We start from the raw sequence: 15,973 nt of genomic DNA on the forward strand, positions 1-15,973 counted from the left end.
AAAATCCAATCAGGAAGTGACTATTATTTAGAAACCTCTGCGTTCCTATGCATCCCTATTGAGCAGTGAAAGGGATATCAACCAGATTCCTTTTTCCATGGCTTCCCTAATGTGTCTAGTGTCACAAGACATAGTTTCAGGCTTTTATTTTGAAAAATGAGCGTGAGCGACAACATTGCGTCAGTGGTCAGCTGGTGGCTCTCAGAGTGATTTGTGCGTAATAGACAAATGCGGCCATTGTTTCTTTCGCTCCTACTAAGAAGCTGACCCGGTTGATATATTATCGAATAGATATTTGAAAAACACCTTGAGGATTGATTATTTAAAACGCTTGCCATGTTTCTGTCGATATTATGGTTCTAATTTGGAATATTTTTCGGCGTTGTCGTGACCGCAGTTTCCGGTGGATTTCTCAACCAAACGTGAAGAACAAACGGAGGTATTTCGGCTATAAAAATTATCTTTATGGAACAAAATGAACATTTGCTGTCTAACTGGGAGTCTCGTCAGTGAAAACATCCGAAGATCATCAAAGGTAAACGGTTAATTTGATTGCTTTTCTGATTTTCGTGACCAAGCTTCCTGCTGCTAGCTGGACATAATGCTATGCTAGGCTATCGATAAACTTACACAAATGCTTGTCTTGCTTTGGCTGTAAAGCATAATTTCAAAATCTGAGATGATAGGGTGATTAACAAAAGGCTAAGCTGTGTTTCACTATATTTCACTTGTGATTTCATGAATATGAATATTTTGTAGTAATATTTTTTGTCTGTTGCGTTATGCTAATTAGTGTCCGTTGACAATTCTCCCGGATCCGGGATGGGTAGTTCCAAGCATCTCCAATCCAAAATTAAATCTAGAATCAGCTTCCTATTTCGCAACAAAGCATCCTTCACTCATGCTGCCAAACATACCCTCGTAAAACTGACTATCCTACCGATCCTTGACTTCGGCGATGTAATTTACAAAATAGCCTCCAACACTCTACTCAGCAAATTGGATGCAGTCTATCACAGTGACATCCGTTTTGTCACCAAAGCCCCATATACTACCCACCACTGCGACCTGTATGCTCTCGTTGGCTGGCCCTCACTACATATTCGTCGCCAAACCCACTGGCTCCAGGTCATCTATAAGTCTTTGCTAGGTAAAGCCCTGCCTTATCTCAGCTCACTGGTCACCATAGCAGCACCCACCCCTAGCACGCGCTCCAGCAGGTATATTTTACTGGTCACCCCCAAAGCCAATTCCTCCTTTGTCCGGAACAAATTGGAACAAAATGCAAAAATCACTAAAGCTGGAGACTCAAATCTCCCTCTCTAACTTTAAGCACCAGCTGTCAGAGCATCTCACAGATCACTGCACCTGTACATAGCCCATCTGTAAATAGCCCATCTGTAAATAGCCCATCCAACTACAGTGAGGGAAAAAAGTATTTGATCCCTGGCTGAAATGATCAGTCTATAATTTTAATGGGAGGTTTATTTGAACAGTGAGAGACAGAATAACAACAAAAAAATCCAGAAAAACACATAACAAAAATTGTATAAATTGATTTGCATTTTAATGAGGGAAATAAGTATTCCATGTGTAACTCTGTGTTGTTGTTTGTGTCGCACTGCTTTGCTTTATCTTGGCCAGGTAGGAGTTGTAAATGAGAACTTGTTCTCAACTGGCCTACCTGGTTACATAAAGGTGAAATAAAAAATGTAAAAGTCTGAAACTCAAGCTTATGAAATCAATCAATCACATTAAAACCTGAACCCCCTTAGCTTTTAACAAACAATAAAGGCCAAGTCTTGTTGTGGTGGTGCGCCAGAGAGGAACACTATTGAGAAGAGAACAACAGTGAGACTGGCTGCGCGTCCCAAATGGTATAGGGTGCCATTTGGGACAAAGCCACTGAGTCTCAGAAGTTCACAAGGGCTGCAGGGCCAATACCAGCCAGCAATACCAGCCAGCAAGCCATCCAGCTAGCCAGCCAGCAAGTTGTGCTGCTGCTCTGAACCTTAACGCAGAACACGAGTACAGAACACACAATCTCCCAAGGCTACCACCATGCAGGAGGAGAGAAAAAGAAGAAGCAGAGTGAAGGAAAAGGAAGGAGAAAGTCAGAGGAGTAACATGTGAATCAGAGGAGTAACTATGATTTAGAGTGTGGTTAGCACGCACACACACCAGTGGTGGGTCCAACACTAGTCTAATTGTGACACTGTATAAAGAGGACTGGAAAAGTATTATCATTTAGAACTACACTGTGCAGAAACCTTTGATGTTTCATACGGAACTGCTAATAAACCCGTTTAAAAGGTCGGGAAATAAATGGACACCTGCGTTGAAAATCCAATCCCACACAGAAATGATCTGTGTTCAGATCTATCATCTGATCCCTCCCTTCTTAGCTCACGGATTGTCAGTATCATTCTTTCTGCTGCCAATACAAGACATCATTCCTCCCCACAGGAGGTCCCAGATTTAAGCCTAGCTTCATCATCCCAACTTGCTGAAACTGTTCATCCATTTCACATCCACAGAGAGGGATAAACATCTTTAATTTTAGTCTTGTCCGGCCGGTATCTAGGGCGGCCGACAGCAGCGTTAAGCAGCTAAAGAAATATAGTGTGAGGAAGGGATAGAGACTTCAACAGCTTTCCTTGCCCTCCACCTTCCAACCTCAAGGCTCAACTTCTCCACCCTCCCTCCACCTCCCTGTCTGCCTTTGGGCTATGGCCGGGTCCGGCGCCAATCTCCTGAGAACGATAAGGAGTGGGGGCATGCAGACAGGCGTCAGGGAGAATTGATGAGGAGCCTGTAGGCCTCTTATAATGATCAGAGAGAGAGAGAGACAGACAGACAGACAGGTTAAAACCAGGCTCCAATCACTCTTCTATTTCCAGTAGAACAGTGATGGTAAGGGAGGGGGTATTTATGTAGCGTTGCGTGATGATAAATCAGGAATATTACACAGCAAAGCTGGAGGGTGGAGTGCATTGCCCCCATAAGGGTGTGTGATGAGCTAATAAGTTATGTTTCAGTGATGGAGCCCCTACCTCCTGTAGCAACATGCAACATACAGTGCCTTGCGAAAGTATTCGGCCCCCTTGAACTTTGCGACCTTTTGCCACATTTCAGGCTTCAAACATAAAGATATAACACTGTATTATTTTGTGAAGAATCAACAACAAGTGGGACACAATCATGAAGTGGAACGACATTTATTGGATATTTCAAACTTTTTTAACAAATCAAAAACTGAAAAATTGGGCGTGCAAAATTATTCAGCCCCCTTAAGTTAATACTTTGTAGCGCCACCTTTTGCTGCGATTACAGCTGTAAGTCGCTTGGGGTATGTCTCTATCAGTTTTGCACATCGAGAGACTGAAATTTTTTCCCATTCCTCCTTGCAAAACAGCTCGAGCTCAGTGAGGTTGGATGGAGAGCATTTGTGAACAACAGTTTTCAGTTTTTTCCACAGATTCTCGATTGGATTCAGGTCTGGACTTTGACTTGGCCATTCTAACACCTGGATATGTTTATTTTTGAACCATTCCATTGTAGATTTTGCTTTATGTTTTGGATCATTGTCTTGTTGGAAGACAAATCTCCGTCCCAGTCTCAGGTCATTCTTCCAGAATGGTCCTGTATTTGGCTCCATCCATCTTCCCATCAATTTTAACCATCTTCCCTGTCCCTGCTGAAGAAAAGCAGGCCCAAACCATTAAAACTTTAAACTTTAAAACAAACTTTAAACACTTTTTATGGATATCTTTAAGAAATGGCTTTCTTCTTTCCACTCTTCCATAAAGGCCAGATTTGTGCAATATACGACTGACTGATTGTTGTCCTATGGACAGAGTCTCCTACCTCAGCTGTAGATCTCTGCAGTTCATCCAGAGTGATCATGGGCCTCTTGGCTGCATCTCTGATCAGTCTTCTCCTTGTATGAGCTGAAAGTTTAGAGGGACGGCCAGGTCTTGGTGGATTTGCAGTGGTCTGATACTCCTTCCATTTCAATATTATCGCTTGCACAGTGCTCCTTGGGATGTTTAAAGCTTGGGAAATCTTTTTGTATCCAAATCCGGCTTTAAACTTCTTCACAACAGTATCTCGGACCTGCCTGGTGTGTTCCTTGTTCTTCATGATGCTCTCTGCGCTTTTGACGGACCTCTGAGACTATCACAGTGCAGGTGCATTTATACGGAGACTTGATTACACACAGGTGGATTGTATTTATCATCATTAGTCATTTAGGTCAACATTGGATCATTCAGAGATCCTCACTGAACTGGAGAGAACTGGAAACTCTTCTGGAGAGAGTTTGCTGCACTGAAAGTAAAGTGGCTGAATAATTTTGCACGCCCAATTTTTCTGTTTTTGATTTGTTAAAAAAGTTTGAAATATCCAATAAATGTCGTTCCACTTCATGATTGTGTCCCACTTGTTGTTGATTCTTCACAAAAAAATACAGTTTTATATATTTTATATCTTCTATCTTCTATCTTCTATATCTGTTTGAAGCCTGAAATGTGGCAAAAGGTCGCAAAGTTCAAGGGGGCTGAATACTTTCGCAAGGCACTGTACATACCCACACACACACACATACACAAAAGACAAAGATCATCGCAAATATGCTGTTCATCACCTTCAAGCACAAACAGAGAAAGAGAGAGACAGAAAGAAACTATGAAGTTTATCGCACCCCTATAGTAAGGTATTGTTCACACAGATAAGTCCCCAAACACACACTAAAATTCCTAACTCCCCTAAAGTAAGATACCATTCTGTTCCCCAACCCCCACCTACGCTATGCAATCATTAATCAATGAACGGGGCTAATTTGAGTCCATGGTTGATGTATTATATCATGATGTCAGCTCCAATCCTCCTGTGACATACTAATTGCTAGGCTATAATGCCTTAGTCGATACATGCCCAGAGCAAAGGCTGCCCTTGGCTTCAGAGTGACACTGATCGACAGCAAGGAAGAGAGCGCGATATGGGGGGGGGGTCAGTAGAACTGAGTCACTCACAGCAGTGCTTACTGGTCAAAGGTTTGGTCTGCTTTGAGTGTATGTCATGGCCAAAATTTTTGAGAATGACACAAATATTAATTTCCACAAAGTTTGCTGCTTCAGTGGCGTTAGATATTTTTGTCAGATGTTACTATGGAATACTGAAGTATAATTACAAGCCTTTCATAAGTGTCAAAGGCTTTTATTGACAATTACATTAAGTTGATGCAAAGAGTCAATATTTGCAGTGTTGACCCTTTTTCAAGACCTCTGCAATCCACCCTGGTATGCTGTCAATTAACTTCTGGGCCACATCCTGACTGATGGCAGCCCATTCTTGCATAATCAATGCTTGGAGTTTGTCAGAATTTGTGCGTTTTTGTTTGACCACCCGCCTCTTGAGGATTGACCACAAATTCTCAATGGGATTACGGTCTGGGGAGTTTCCTGGCCATGGACCCAAAACATTTATGTTTTGTTCCCCGAGCCACTTAGTTATCACTTTTGCCTTATGGCAAGGTGCTCCATCATGCTGGAAAAGGCATCAAACTGTTCCTAGATGGTTGGGAGAAGTTGCTCTTGGAGGATGTGTTGGTACCATTCTTTATTCATGGCTGTGTTCTTAGGCAAAATTGTGAGGGAGCCCACTCCCTTGGCTGAGAAGCAACTCCACACATGAATGGTCTCAGGATGCTTTACTGTTGGCATGACACAGGACTGATGGTAGCGCTCACCTTGTCTTTTCCGGACAAGCTTTTTTCCGGATGCCCCAAACAATCGGAAAGGGGATTCATCAGAGAAAATGACTTTACCCCAGTCCTCAGTAATCCAATCCCTGTACCTTTGGCAGAATATCAGTCTGTCTCTGATGTTTTTCCTGGAGAGAAGTGGCTTCTTTGCTGTCATTCTTGACACCAGGCCATCCTCAAAGTCTTCACCTCACTGTGTGCAGATGCACTCACACCAGCCTGCTGCCATTCCTGAGCAAGCTCTGTACTGGTGGTGCCCCGATCCCGCAGCTGAATCAACTTTAGGAGACGCTCCTGCCGCTTGATGGACTTTCTTGGGCGCCCTGAAGCCTTCTTCACAACAATTGAACCGCTCTCCTTGAAGTTCTTGATGATCCGATAAATGGTTGATTTAGGTGCAATCTTACTGGCAGCAATATCCTTGCCTGTGAAGCCCTTTTTGTGCAAAGCAATGATGATGGCAGGTAACCATGGTTGACAGAGGAAGAACAATGATTCCAAGCACCACCCTCCTTTTGAAGCTTCCAGGCTGTTTTTTGAATTCAATCAGCATGACAGAGTGATCTCCAGCCTTGTCCTCGTCAACACTCACACCTGTGTTAACGAAACAATCACTGACATGATGTCAGCTGGTCCTTTTGTGGCAGGGCGGAAATGCAGTGGAAATGTTTTTGGGGGATTTAGTTAATTTGCATGGCAAAGAGGGACTTTGCAATTAATTGCAATTCATCTGATCACTCTTCATAACATTCTGGAGAATATGCAAATTGCCATCATACAAACTGAGGCAGCAGACTTTGTGAAAATTAAAAGTTGTGTCATTCTCAAAACCTTTGGCCACGATTGTAAGTACAGCGTTAATAAGGTTACTGAACATTTCTGAGGCTCTGTGTTGAGCAGTGTAGTGACCACGCCTGCAGACTACAATACACAGCGACCATAAGCCCACAGTTTTATCTGTTGTAATGAACTGTGAACTTGTAACATAAACTTGTACTTCAAAAAATGTACCTGGAGCTTTGTAGTACAGACAGATCCTGAGGCTTGCCAAAGACACACTGATACAGGAACATATGCTAGGCCACCCTAAACAAAGTGGTTCCTTAGAAGTACTTCAAGAGCTGGGGAGCTCAACATCTTGCGACAACCTCCACTGACCTGCATAGCATTAGACCAGATCAGTACTCCTACAGCATTCCGACTGGTGGAGCACAGAACACCAGAAAATAATGATAAACTGGAATGAAACAATGTAGTGAGCTTGTCTTTTTTTTCATGTACACAATGTTGAACATGGCATTTGAACTTCGGCCTAGTGGCTTTTCAAGATAAAATGAAGTACACCAGAAGCCATACAGCAGAACTCCTTCCACTGAACGACAAGGAGAATACACAGGGTTCCCGAAAAGACACAAACCTCACAATCTCACGGACTGCATGGATTGCATGGATGTACTATGCAATGTAGGGTCTGCAATTACCTGTCCCATCCAATGTACTCTGCTGCAATCTGCTCTCCCTGGTTACGGCTGCAGTCTTCATGTTCTAATGAAGTGCCATGTAACGATCAATAACAGCTCGTTCAACAGAGATTTAATAAAGACCTAGCTGGGTCTCTGGGGAGGACAAGGACTCATAGGGAGAATAGAGGATGTTGTGATGAAGTCCAAGTGTGTGTGTGTGTGTGTGTGTGTGTGTGTGTGTGTGTGTGTGTGTGTGAGAGAGAGAGAGAGCGAAGAATAGGTTATAATGATTTTTTTAAAATCTTGAATAGCAACAAAATCTCCACTGTGCTCGAACAGCATACTTAATTAGCTTTGCTGTACTCTTAATTTGTTTGAATAATTAACTATCAAGTGGCTCAGTTGCTTACTGCAAATATTCCCACAGCACAGACAACACAGTGACCAGATTCTATATGGTATGCACAATTCTATATGATATTTTACACATTTTGCCACATTTTGCCATAAGGCTCAGAGAAAGATTTGCTGATTTAAAGCTAATTTCTTGCAATTTCTACACATTTTGCCATAGCTTATGACGTGTTCATATGCTTTCTGGGGGGGCCCCGACCGACGTGTTCATAATACGATATCTGGGGGGGGGCACAACTTCCAGGGGGCCCACAACCGACGTGTTCATATGGTATCTGGGGGGGCCCCGACCTCCAGGGGTTGTTGTTGTGGGCCCCCTGGGGCACGTACCCAGCATGCTCGTTCGGTAATCCGGCCCTGTTTCAGCTACTGAATGGATTTGTGTTTTTGGTTGTTGTTGTTGTTTTCTCTATGTCTTTATGCTCTTCTGTTAATTAACTTACTCTCACAGGGGTTGTTCCATGTCATTTCAGCAGGCCATGACACCCACCATCTCAGATTGTTCTGAAAAATAGTTTCTGTAGATAGAAACAGCTAACATAAATATTGCAGGTAGCATGACAGGTAGGAGCGTTAGGCCAGTAACCGAAAGGTTGCTGGATCAAATCCTTGAGCTGACAAATAAAAAATCTGTCGTTCTGCCCCTGAGCAAGACAGTTAACCTACTGTTCCCTGGATGCCGAAGATGTGGATGTTGACTAAGGCATCCCTCCGTACCTCTCTGATTCAGAGTGGTTGGAATAAATGTGGAAAATGCATTCAGTTGTACATCTGAAAAGGTTTTCTCCTTCCGGAAACATTATTTTATTGAAATATAATTTAATCTCTGAGAAATTAAGCTAATTGATTACACCCAATTGGCCATTTTAATGTATAGGAATCATATAATATTCAATATTTATTGTACCTAAGATCCGATTTAGACCAAACTTTTTTCTAAGAATGAGCAAGACATGAGGGTCCAAAGAAATAGTCAAAAAGCCACCCATGACCCCCCTATACCCACATCAATCCCACCCTTCTCTTTCCATGACAGACTGACCAAGTGAATCCAGGTGAAAGCTATTATCTCTTATTGATATCTCCTGTTGAATCCACTTCAATCAGTTTATATGAAGGGGAGGAGCCAGGTTAAATAAATATTTTTAAGCCTTGAGACAATTGAGACATGGATTGTGCATGTGTGCCATTCAGGGGGTGAATGGGCGAGACAAAAGATTTAAGTGCCTTTGAACGGGGTATGGTAGTAAGTGCCAGCGCACCGTTTTGAATGTGTCAAGAACTGGGTTTTTCACGCTCAACAGTTTCCCATCTGTATCAAGAATGATCCACCACCCAAAGGACATCCAGCCAACTTAACACAACTGTGGGAAGCATTAGAGTCAACATGGGCCAGCATCCCTGTGGAACGCTTTCGATACCTTGTAGAATCCATGCCACGATATATTAGGAAGGTGTTTATTATGTTTTGTACACTCAGTGTATAGTATCAGTTATTTATGTTTGACAAGTAGTATGGAGCTGGAGCTCAGAGTATTGTTTCTTCATGTAATGTATTCTCAGTGAATTTGGTTATGTTTTTTTCCCCTGTTCAGAGAAATGTGTCATTGAAGTAGTTGGGTTTATGTCCCATCCATAGATGGTGCTGTTCCTGCTATTAGGTCGTTATTTTTTAAAGAATCACCCAAATTACAAAATGACATATTGGTTTTCTTAACCTTTAAGCAGTCTATAGACCAGGTATGACAACAACTCATGTTTGGGTTTAGTTTACCTTGCCACTGTTTCAAATGCAAACTTTTTAGCATTTGTGGCACAAATCCAATGCAAGTCAATGGTACCTATATTAGCATTTCCACGCTTCATATACAACTCATCTTTAAGTAACATCATTGGGTTACACAATCCATTTTTAGATACTTTAGGATGATTTGGACATGAAGTGTGAAAATGCTAATATATGTACCATTGACTTGCATTGAATTTGTGACACAAATGCTAAAAAGCTAGCATTTGAAACGGTGCCCAACAAAACAAACTCATGGATTGGGAAAACCAATATGTCATTTTGTAATTTGGATGAACTAACCCTTTAACATTGAACCATCTAGTGGTCCAAACTTGGTAATATCAGGATGTTGGATGGGATATAAACCTAACAACTTCAACTTCAGTGGGTGTCAAAATCCTCTTCTTGTGCTTTTTGATGCTGGTTGCAGTATGGTGAGTATGTGCCAGTGTCTCTCCATCAACCTCCATCCGTCCATGTGGTTGGACATAGCAGGCGGGAACTGAAGTAGGTAATTGCAGTATGACAGTAAAAAAAAGAGGGTGACATTTTAAGTTGAGTCCTTACTTGTGCTCTATGGTACTGAAGATGATGGATATACTGACAAGATACATGTCTCTCTGCCCTAACAATGGGAGTCATTGTCCACAAAGCAGCACAGCGGGCTGTATAGCTCCCGCCTATCCTTTCTTTGGATTGGTGGATGCATCTCATCATTGTAATCCGTTCTGGAATATTTGATGTGGGTTGTTGACGTCAACCGACTGTATTCAATGGAGAGAGATGTTATGCTACTAGCCTTGTACCATGAATATGCATAGCCATATTGAGACAACTCCGATATAAAGTGTTTTTTCCCAAAGTTGTCCTACTTACTTCCTACCTGTACACTCGTAACAACTTAAGCATTATGAAACTTATATTCGATCAAATAAACCTCACGTAGCAAATAAACCATTCATTTTTTGTTGTTGTTGATCAAATTCAACACTCTAATTGACCTCCACACAAAATCTCCTGGCGAAACAACTAAAAAACGCCACCTGCTGGAGAGAGACAGATTTTCCTGCCGAGTTGGGCCTCTTCCTCTTCCTCTCTGATAGTACGTACCAATGGACACATTGGCCTGGATCCACATTGTCTCTAACACCTACAGTGATGAAAGACTGTAAGTAAAGTTATTCATTAAACTAATGAGTGTGGATGCGAAACTAATTTAATCATCTAAGTTACCATGAAATGATAATGTCATAAGTAAATCAAACTTCAAGCTTGCTGCCTCTATACTACAGGCCTCACAAGTTTCAAATCAAAACTGACTTTAAATATTATGGTATAAGCACATTTTCTCACCCAATCCAGACACATGGGATTCAGCTGCAAATCTAATGTAATCTTCATTATGAAGCTAAACAAATCCCTGGGATATATTTGTATTAAATATTAATAGAAACGAACTTATTAATGATAAGTTAATTAATGATCTTATCTGTTTTTATCTACAGAACCGATTTCAGAACAATCTGAAAAGGTGGGTGTCATGGCTAATTTAATCATCTAAATATGCTTATCTGTCAAAAAAAATGCCCTTGTATGAGTCTCAAAGAAAAAATGGACAGTGTGGGGGCCTAACAGAAAAGAATGGTCCGGTGTGTTAGAAATGCCAAAGCCAATTTTTGGTCACAGTCCTCCTCCCGGGGAGGAGTGCCTGTCAAGAGAATTTCTGGAGATATGGCTCAGTATAATGGGGAAAATTACAATTATTCTGTTGGCGACTGTGAAATCTATAGCAATCTCGCTCTATTCATGCAGACTATAATGTTGCAACAGGAGTCTCCGGAATGGTAATTATACAGTGCGTTTAATCTTCTGAAAATGCCTGAAAGTCTAGAACACCCAAAAGGAAGATTAAAATGAAGTATTGAAAAACATGAATGAGATGGATTTAGGTGACCAATGACCATTTCATCTAAATTTACTCAAATGTATGGAAGACAATTAATGGGCTATATTAGCCATTTGTAACCTCAAAATGGTAATGGCTATGCATGTCCATTTTTTAAATGTTTTTATTTATATTAAAGTTCCCTAATTGTATAAGATAAACATTTTCATTATTGTTGTAATTTATTTTGGAGCATCCCACATTTCCAAATTGGGATGCAGATTGGGATGCAAATGAGCCCACTTTTCGATAAGGCGCGCAGACCTGACGGATAGTAGGCTGTGCTAAACCAGTTGAGCAAATGACTCTTGCCTGGTCAGTTTCTCCTTGTTGAGCGCGGGGGGCACATTGGTTAACAACAGCCTTTGGAAGAAGAACTTATGACTGAAGCATTTTCATAAGGTTGGGAACTGTTTCTCCGTAGAAAACCTAGAATTTACATAAAAAATGTGGATTGGCGAGGCAAACAACCGTTAAACACCGAACTCCTGAGACACTGATTGTGTGGGAGCGTCGTCTTGAACGCCGCTGAAGGCTCTAAGCGTCAACCTCTCCAGGCGTTCGGCACCAATACATCTGCCAGCTATAGGACGGTTACACGAAACAAACGGCTTGTGTTACGTAGGACACATTTTATAAGCAGTGAGCACCTAATATCAATGTAGCACATGGATATGGTGTGGACTGATAGGGGCTGTTAAAATTAATGGGACTTGGTCCAAAAGTGCTACCGTTCAATTGCGCCGGCTGGAACTGGGGCAGTGAATGTGCCCATTCGGCTACGCATGGATTTGTCAATAGAAAGACGATCAACCAACGCATCCTTTTGTTGTGGTGGATAAATTGTTCCACATTGTAGCTAAAATTGAATATTTTATTCCAACAATAAAAAAGACCAACATTTATGAGAATTCAGGGAAGGTATTTTAACTGGATCCAAGTGCGTCTAACTCGGGAATCCTGTCGACTACGGATTTGATTAATCGCTTTCAAAGACATCCCACTGCTCTCCAAAAACGGTAAGTCTGGAATTCAAGATATCATTTGAGTCATATTCAGTAACATTTGAACTTCTCGGTACCCATTGGAAATAGCCCATTTTCGACTGCTTAGACAAGGTGGTAGTTATACACTTGTTGTTATTTAATAGCATACGTTCCTCTGTCTAGTATGATTGGTCATTCTTTGATGGAGTGAATATAATTTTGGATGGAGTATTTCAGAGTGTTCCAGTATGATGTTTGAATTTTAGAATTGCTTAAATTTGTGTTATATGGAATCGAATTCATCCTCTGGCTTTATTTTAGAGTAGGCTTAATTAATAGCAAAGTCTTCATCAGACCATCATTTATTGTTGGTGTTATTGTGATAGAGAACAGGCTTTATTCGAAAATCAATAAATTAAACATTTTATTTTGACATTATGAAGTAGATAAAGAAAAAAACTAAGCTAATCACAGCACTGCATCATCATTTCGATCTTGTATGGCAGGCCTACTATGGCATGAATTAGCGAGTTCATTTGGATTTTGATCACAAGACACTGCACATTTCAGTGTAAATAAGAAAAGACCAAGACAAATTGGCTCCCGAGAGGCGCAGCAGTCTAAGGCGCTGCATCTCAGTGCAAGAAGGGTCACTACAGTCCCTGGTTCGAATCCAGGCTGTATCACATCAGGCCGTGATTGGGAGTCCCATAGGGCGGCGAATAATTGGCCCAGCGTCTTCCGGGGTTGGCTGTCATTGTAAATAATACTTTGTTCTTAGCTGACTTGCCTAGTTAAATAAAGGTTACATTTCATTTTAGTGACTGATAATTGATCCAAATGTATTATGATTATAAGATCATTCCATGTCAACACTGACCCTCTATCATACTGATGATGAGTGTGTTCTTAACAATTTACCGGAAGTTCTTCTGGAGAGCTGTGATGTTCTGGAGGTGTGAATTTCTGTGTTCACACATTTCATTAGAACACCTTGCCTCAGCGAGCCGATTGTCCATCCCGCGGGGGCTGTGAGGCGCAATGGGCGCTCCTCTGAGCCTGTATCACTGCTGAGCCTTGCAGTGACGCCCGCTTTTTACGCTTGCTTATCGTTGCATGTCACATATTTTTAAGAATGTCGCGCACCAGGTAGCCTTTTTCGACCTCTTGTCGCACATGATGCTGCTACGCGCTGTGAATGCACGCTGCTAGGTGTGAGCGCTAGCGCAGCCGCAGAGGAAAGGCCGTGTCAGTCATTGGGACTCAATAAATCAAATCAAATTCAGGCGGTTGAAGACTCATTATTGAGTCTTCAACGTGTTTCCCCCATGTGGAGGAATGTTTGAGTGAGTGAGTGAGTGAGAGAGAGAGAGAGAGAGAGAGAGAGAGAATGGGAGAGTCAGTAAAGTGAGTCAGTGAGTGAGCCACTTCCATGGCTCAAATATTAACAACGGATTTCCTTATACTGATGCTGCTGCTTTGGGAGAAGCCCAAATTCGGGAGGAAGCAGTCGGGCTCAGTTGTCTGGGGACAGGCACCCTGCTGCTGCTGTGTTTAGGACTAGGAATCTCTGCCTGCGGAGCCGTCCGATGGAGGAGGAGATGACAGAGCAGGAGCCTCTGGGTTGGACAGAGGAGCCTGTACCTGAGGTAGGAGGAGAAGGAGAGGGAGAGTTACCAGGCTTAGGAACCCCTACACTAAGAGACCTGATGGAGAGCCCGGTGAAGGAGCCTGTTGCACTGCATCTGTACCCCAACACAGAGTATCAGTATGGGTAAGCAACATAACAGCAGGGACTGGGAAACTGGGGTCTCCAACAACCTGCTCACATACACGTATAACCTGTGTAGTAGACTGAGCTGTGTGGGACTAGGAATTGTGTGCTTGTCTTTTCACACAGTATACTATAGTTGCAGAATATTTATTTTGTTATCTTTCCTTTGTCACTTGAATATATAATACCAGAGTTGTAATCGATATTGGTGGTATACTTTAACCTCAGTTGTCTTCAATAATAGTTTGTCTGTCCTTTTGCGGCTAGTATTTAATGGCTGTATTGAAAGGTTTTTAAAGTTCAGATTAAAGCCATAGAGCACATGGCAGATGATGACTCAATGGAGTTGTTCAATGTCATTTCAGCAAGCCATGACACCCACCTTTTCAGATTGTTCTGAAATCGGTTCTGTAGATAAAAACAGATAAGATAAGCATTCCGGAAAATAATTTGATCTCTGCGATATTAAGCTAATTGGTCGCACCCAAATTGGCCATTTTAATTTATAGGATTCATATAATATTCAGTAATTATAGTACCTAACATTCCCTTTGGACAAAGACTTTTTCTACAATGGGTGAGACATCAGGATCCAAAGAAATTGTCCAAATCTGAGATGGTGTGTGACGAAATCCTCTTTCTTGTGCTTTTTGAGGTGTAAAGACCCAAAGGTCTTTACATCATGAGGAAATGTATCATGTCATTGTGCCATTTAGACTTCTCCACTGGAGGAAATGTAGCAGAGGTACTGCTGTTGTCACCCTGCTGCACCTTACCTTCAGTAGTTGGCTAAAGGCTTTATACTGTATACTGTATTTATTTACACCAGACTAGTCATGGTAAAGGAGGTATAGGTAGGTTCTGGGTTTAGTAATGTGTTGACACGGCTCTTCTCTTAGAGACTGCAGATAGAGTAAATTGTGTTGTCAGTAAGCATGGACAGGTTATGATCTGATATCAACTGTCAGCCATGGCCACATTGGCGGGTGTCAATCCTCAATCTTCATTTCTAGTTCTACAGTATCATTGCTTACTTTGTGTGTAGGATAGATAAACATTATCATCATTCCTTTTTTTGGCTATGTACGCTGTACACACCGGTGAAGGGTTTTCATAACTAGAGATGTTTTAAAGCAGTGTGATGAGGGTGTCTTTAGCCCTCTGTGGAGCCGAAGGAGCTATGAATATGAACTACAGGAAGGATATTCAGCACCAGCTTAACTATACAGTATAACAGTTACGACCTTGGCTGTTGGGTGTCTTGCATTGTGCGCATTGTGCTGTGTACCTGCTGCTGCACTGTAACTTAAAGTATGCACTACTGTTCAACAGTTTGAGGTCACTTAGAAATGTCCCTGTTTTTTAAAGAAAAGCCATTTTTTTTGTCCATTAAAAGAACATACAATTGATCAGAAATACAGTGTAGACATTGTTAATGTTGAAAATTACTATTGTAGCTGAAAACAGCCAATTTTTTAATGGAATACCTACTACAGAAGCCCATTATCAGCAACCATCACTCCTGTGTTCCTGTGGCATGTTGTGTTAGCTAATCCAAGTTTATAATTTAAAAAGGCTAATTGATCATTAGAAAACCCTTTTGCAATTATGTTAGCACAGCTGAAAACTGTTGTTCTGATTAAAGAAACATTAAAACTTGCCTTCTTAAGACCTGTTGAGTATCTGGAGCATTAGCATTTGTGGGTTCGATTACAGGCTCAAAATGGCCAGACACAAATCACTTTCTTCTGAAACTCTCATTGTCAACAGTGAAGAGGCGATTCCGGGACGCTGGCCTTTAGGCAGAGTTGCAAAGAAAAAGCCATATCTCAGACTGG

At 41.6% G+C, this 15,973-nt stretch overlaps 1 protein-coding gene across 4 annotated transcripts in view; it reads left to right on the plus strand.

Moving 5' to 3' along the window:
* The first annotated feature begins 11,626 nt into the window (after positions 1–11,626).
* The window catches only part of LOC110507730 (calcium-binding protein 8), a 109,863-nt gene continuing 105,516 nt past the window's right edge, over positions 11,627–15,973 (plus strand). Inside the window, exon 1 of one of the 4 annotated variants that reach the window (XM_021587930.3) lies at positions 11,627–12,394. Coding sequence is in view for 2 of the 4 variants with exons in the window: in XM_021587929.3 (XP_021443604.1) it covers positions 13,951–14,135 (185 nt within the window). In the remaining 2 variants the exon portion in view is untranslated. Of the gene's footprint in view, positions 12,395–13,607; positions 14,136–15,973 lie in introns of those variants that run through there. The other 3 variants (XM_090223571.1, XM_021587929.3, XM_036965480.2) reach the window with 3 other exon arrangements.

This window comes from Oncorhynchus mykiss, chromosome 27, assembly GCF_057628025.1.
Source record: "Oncorhynchus mykiss isolate SJ-2025 chromosome 27, ASM5762802v1, whole genome shotgun sequence".
NCBI lineage: Eukaryota > Metazoa > Chordata > Actinopteri > Salmoniformes > Salmonidae > Oncorhynchus > Oncorhynchus mykiss.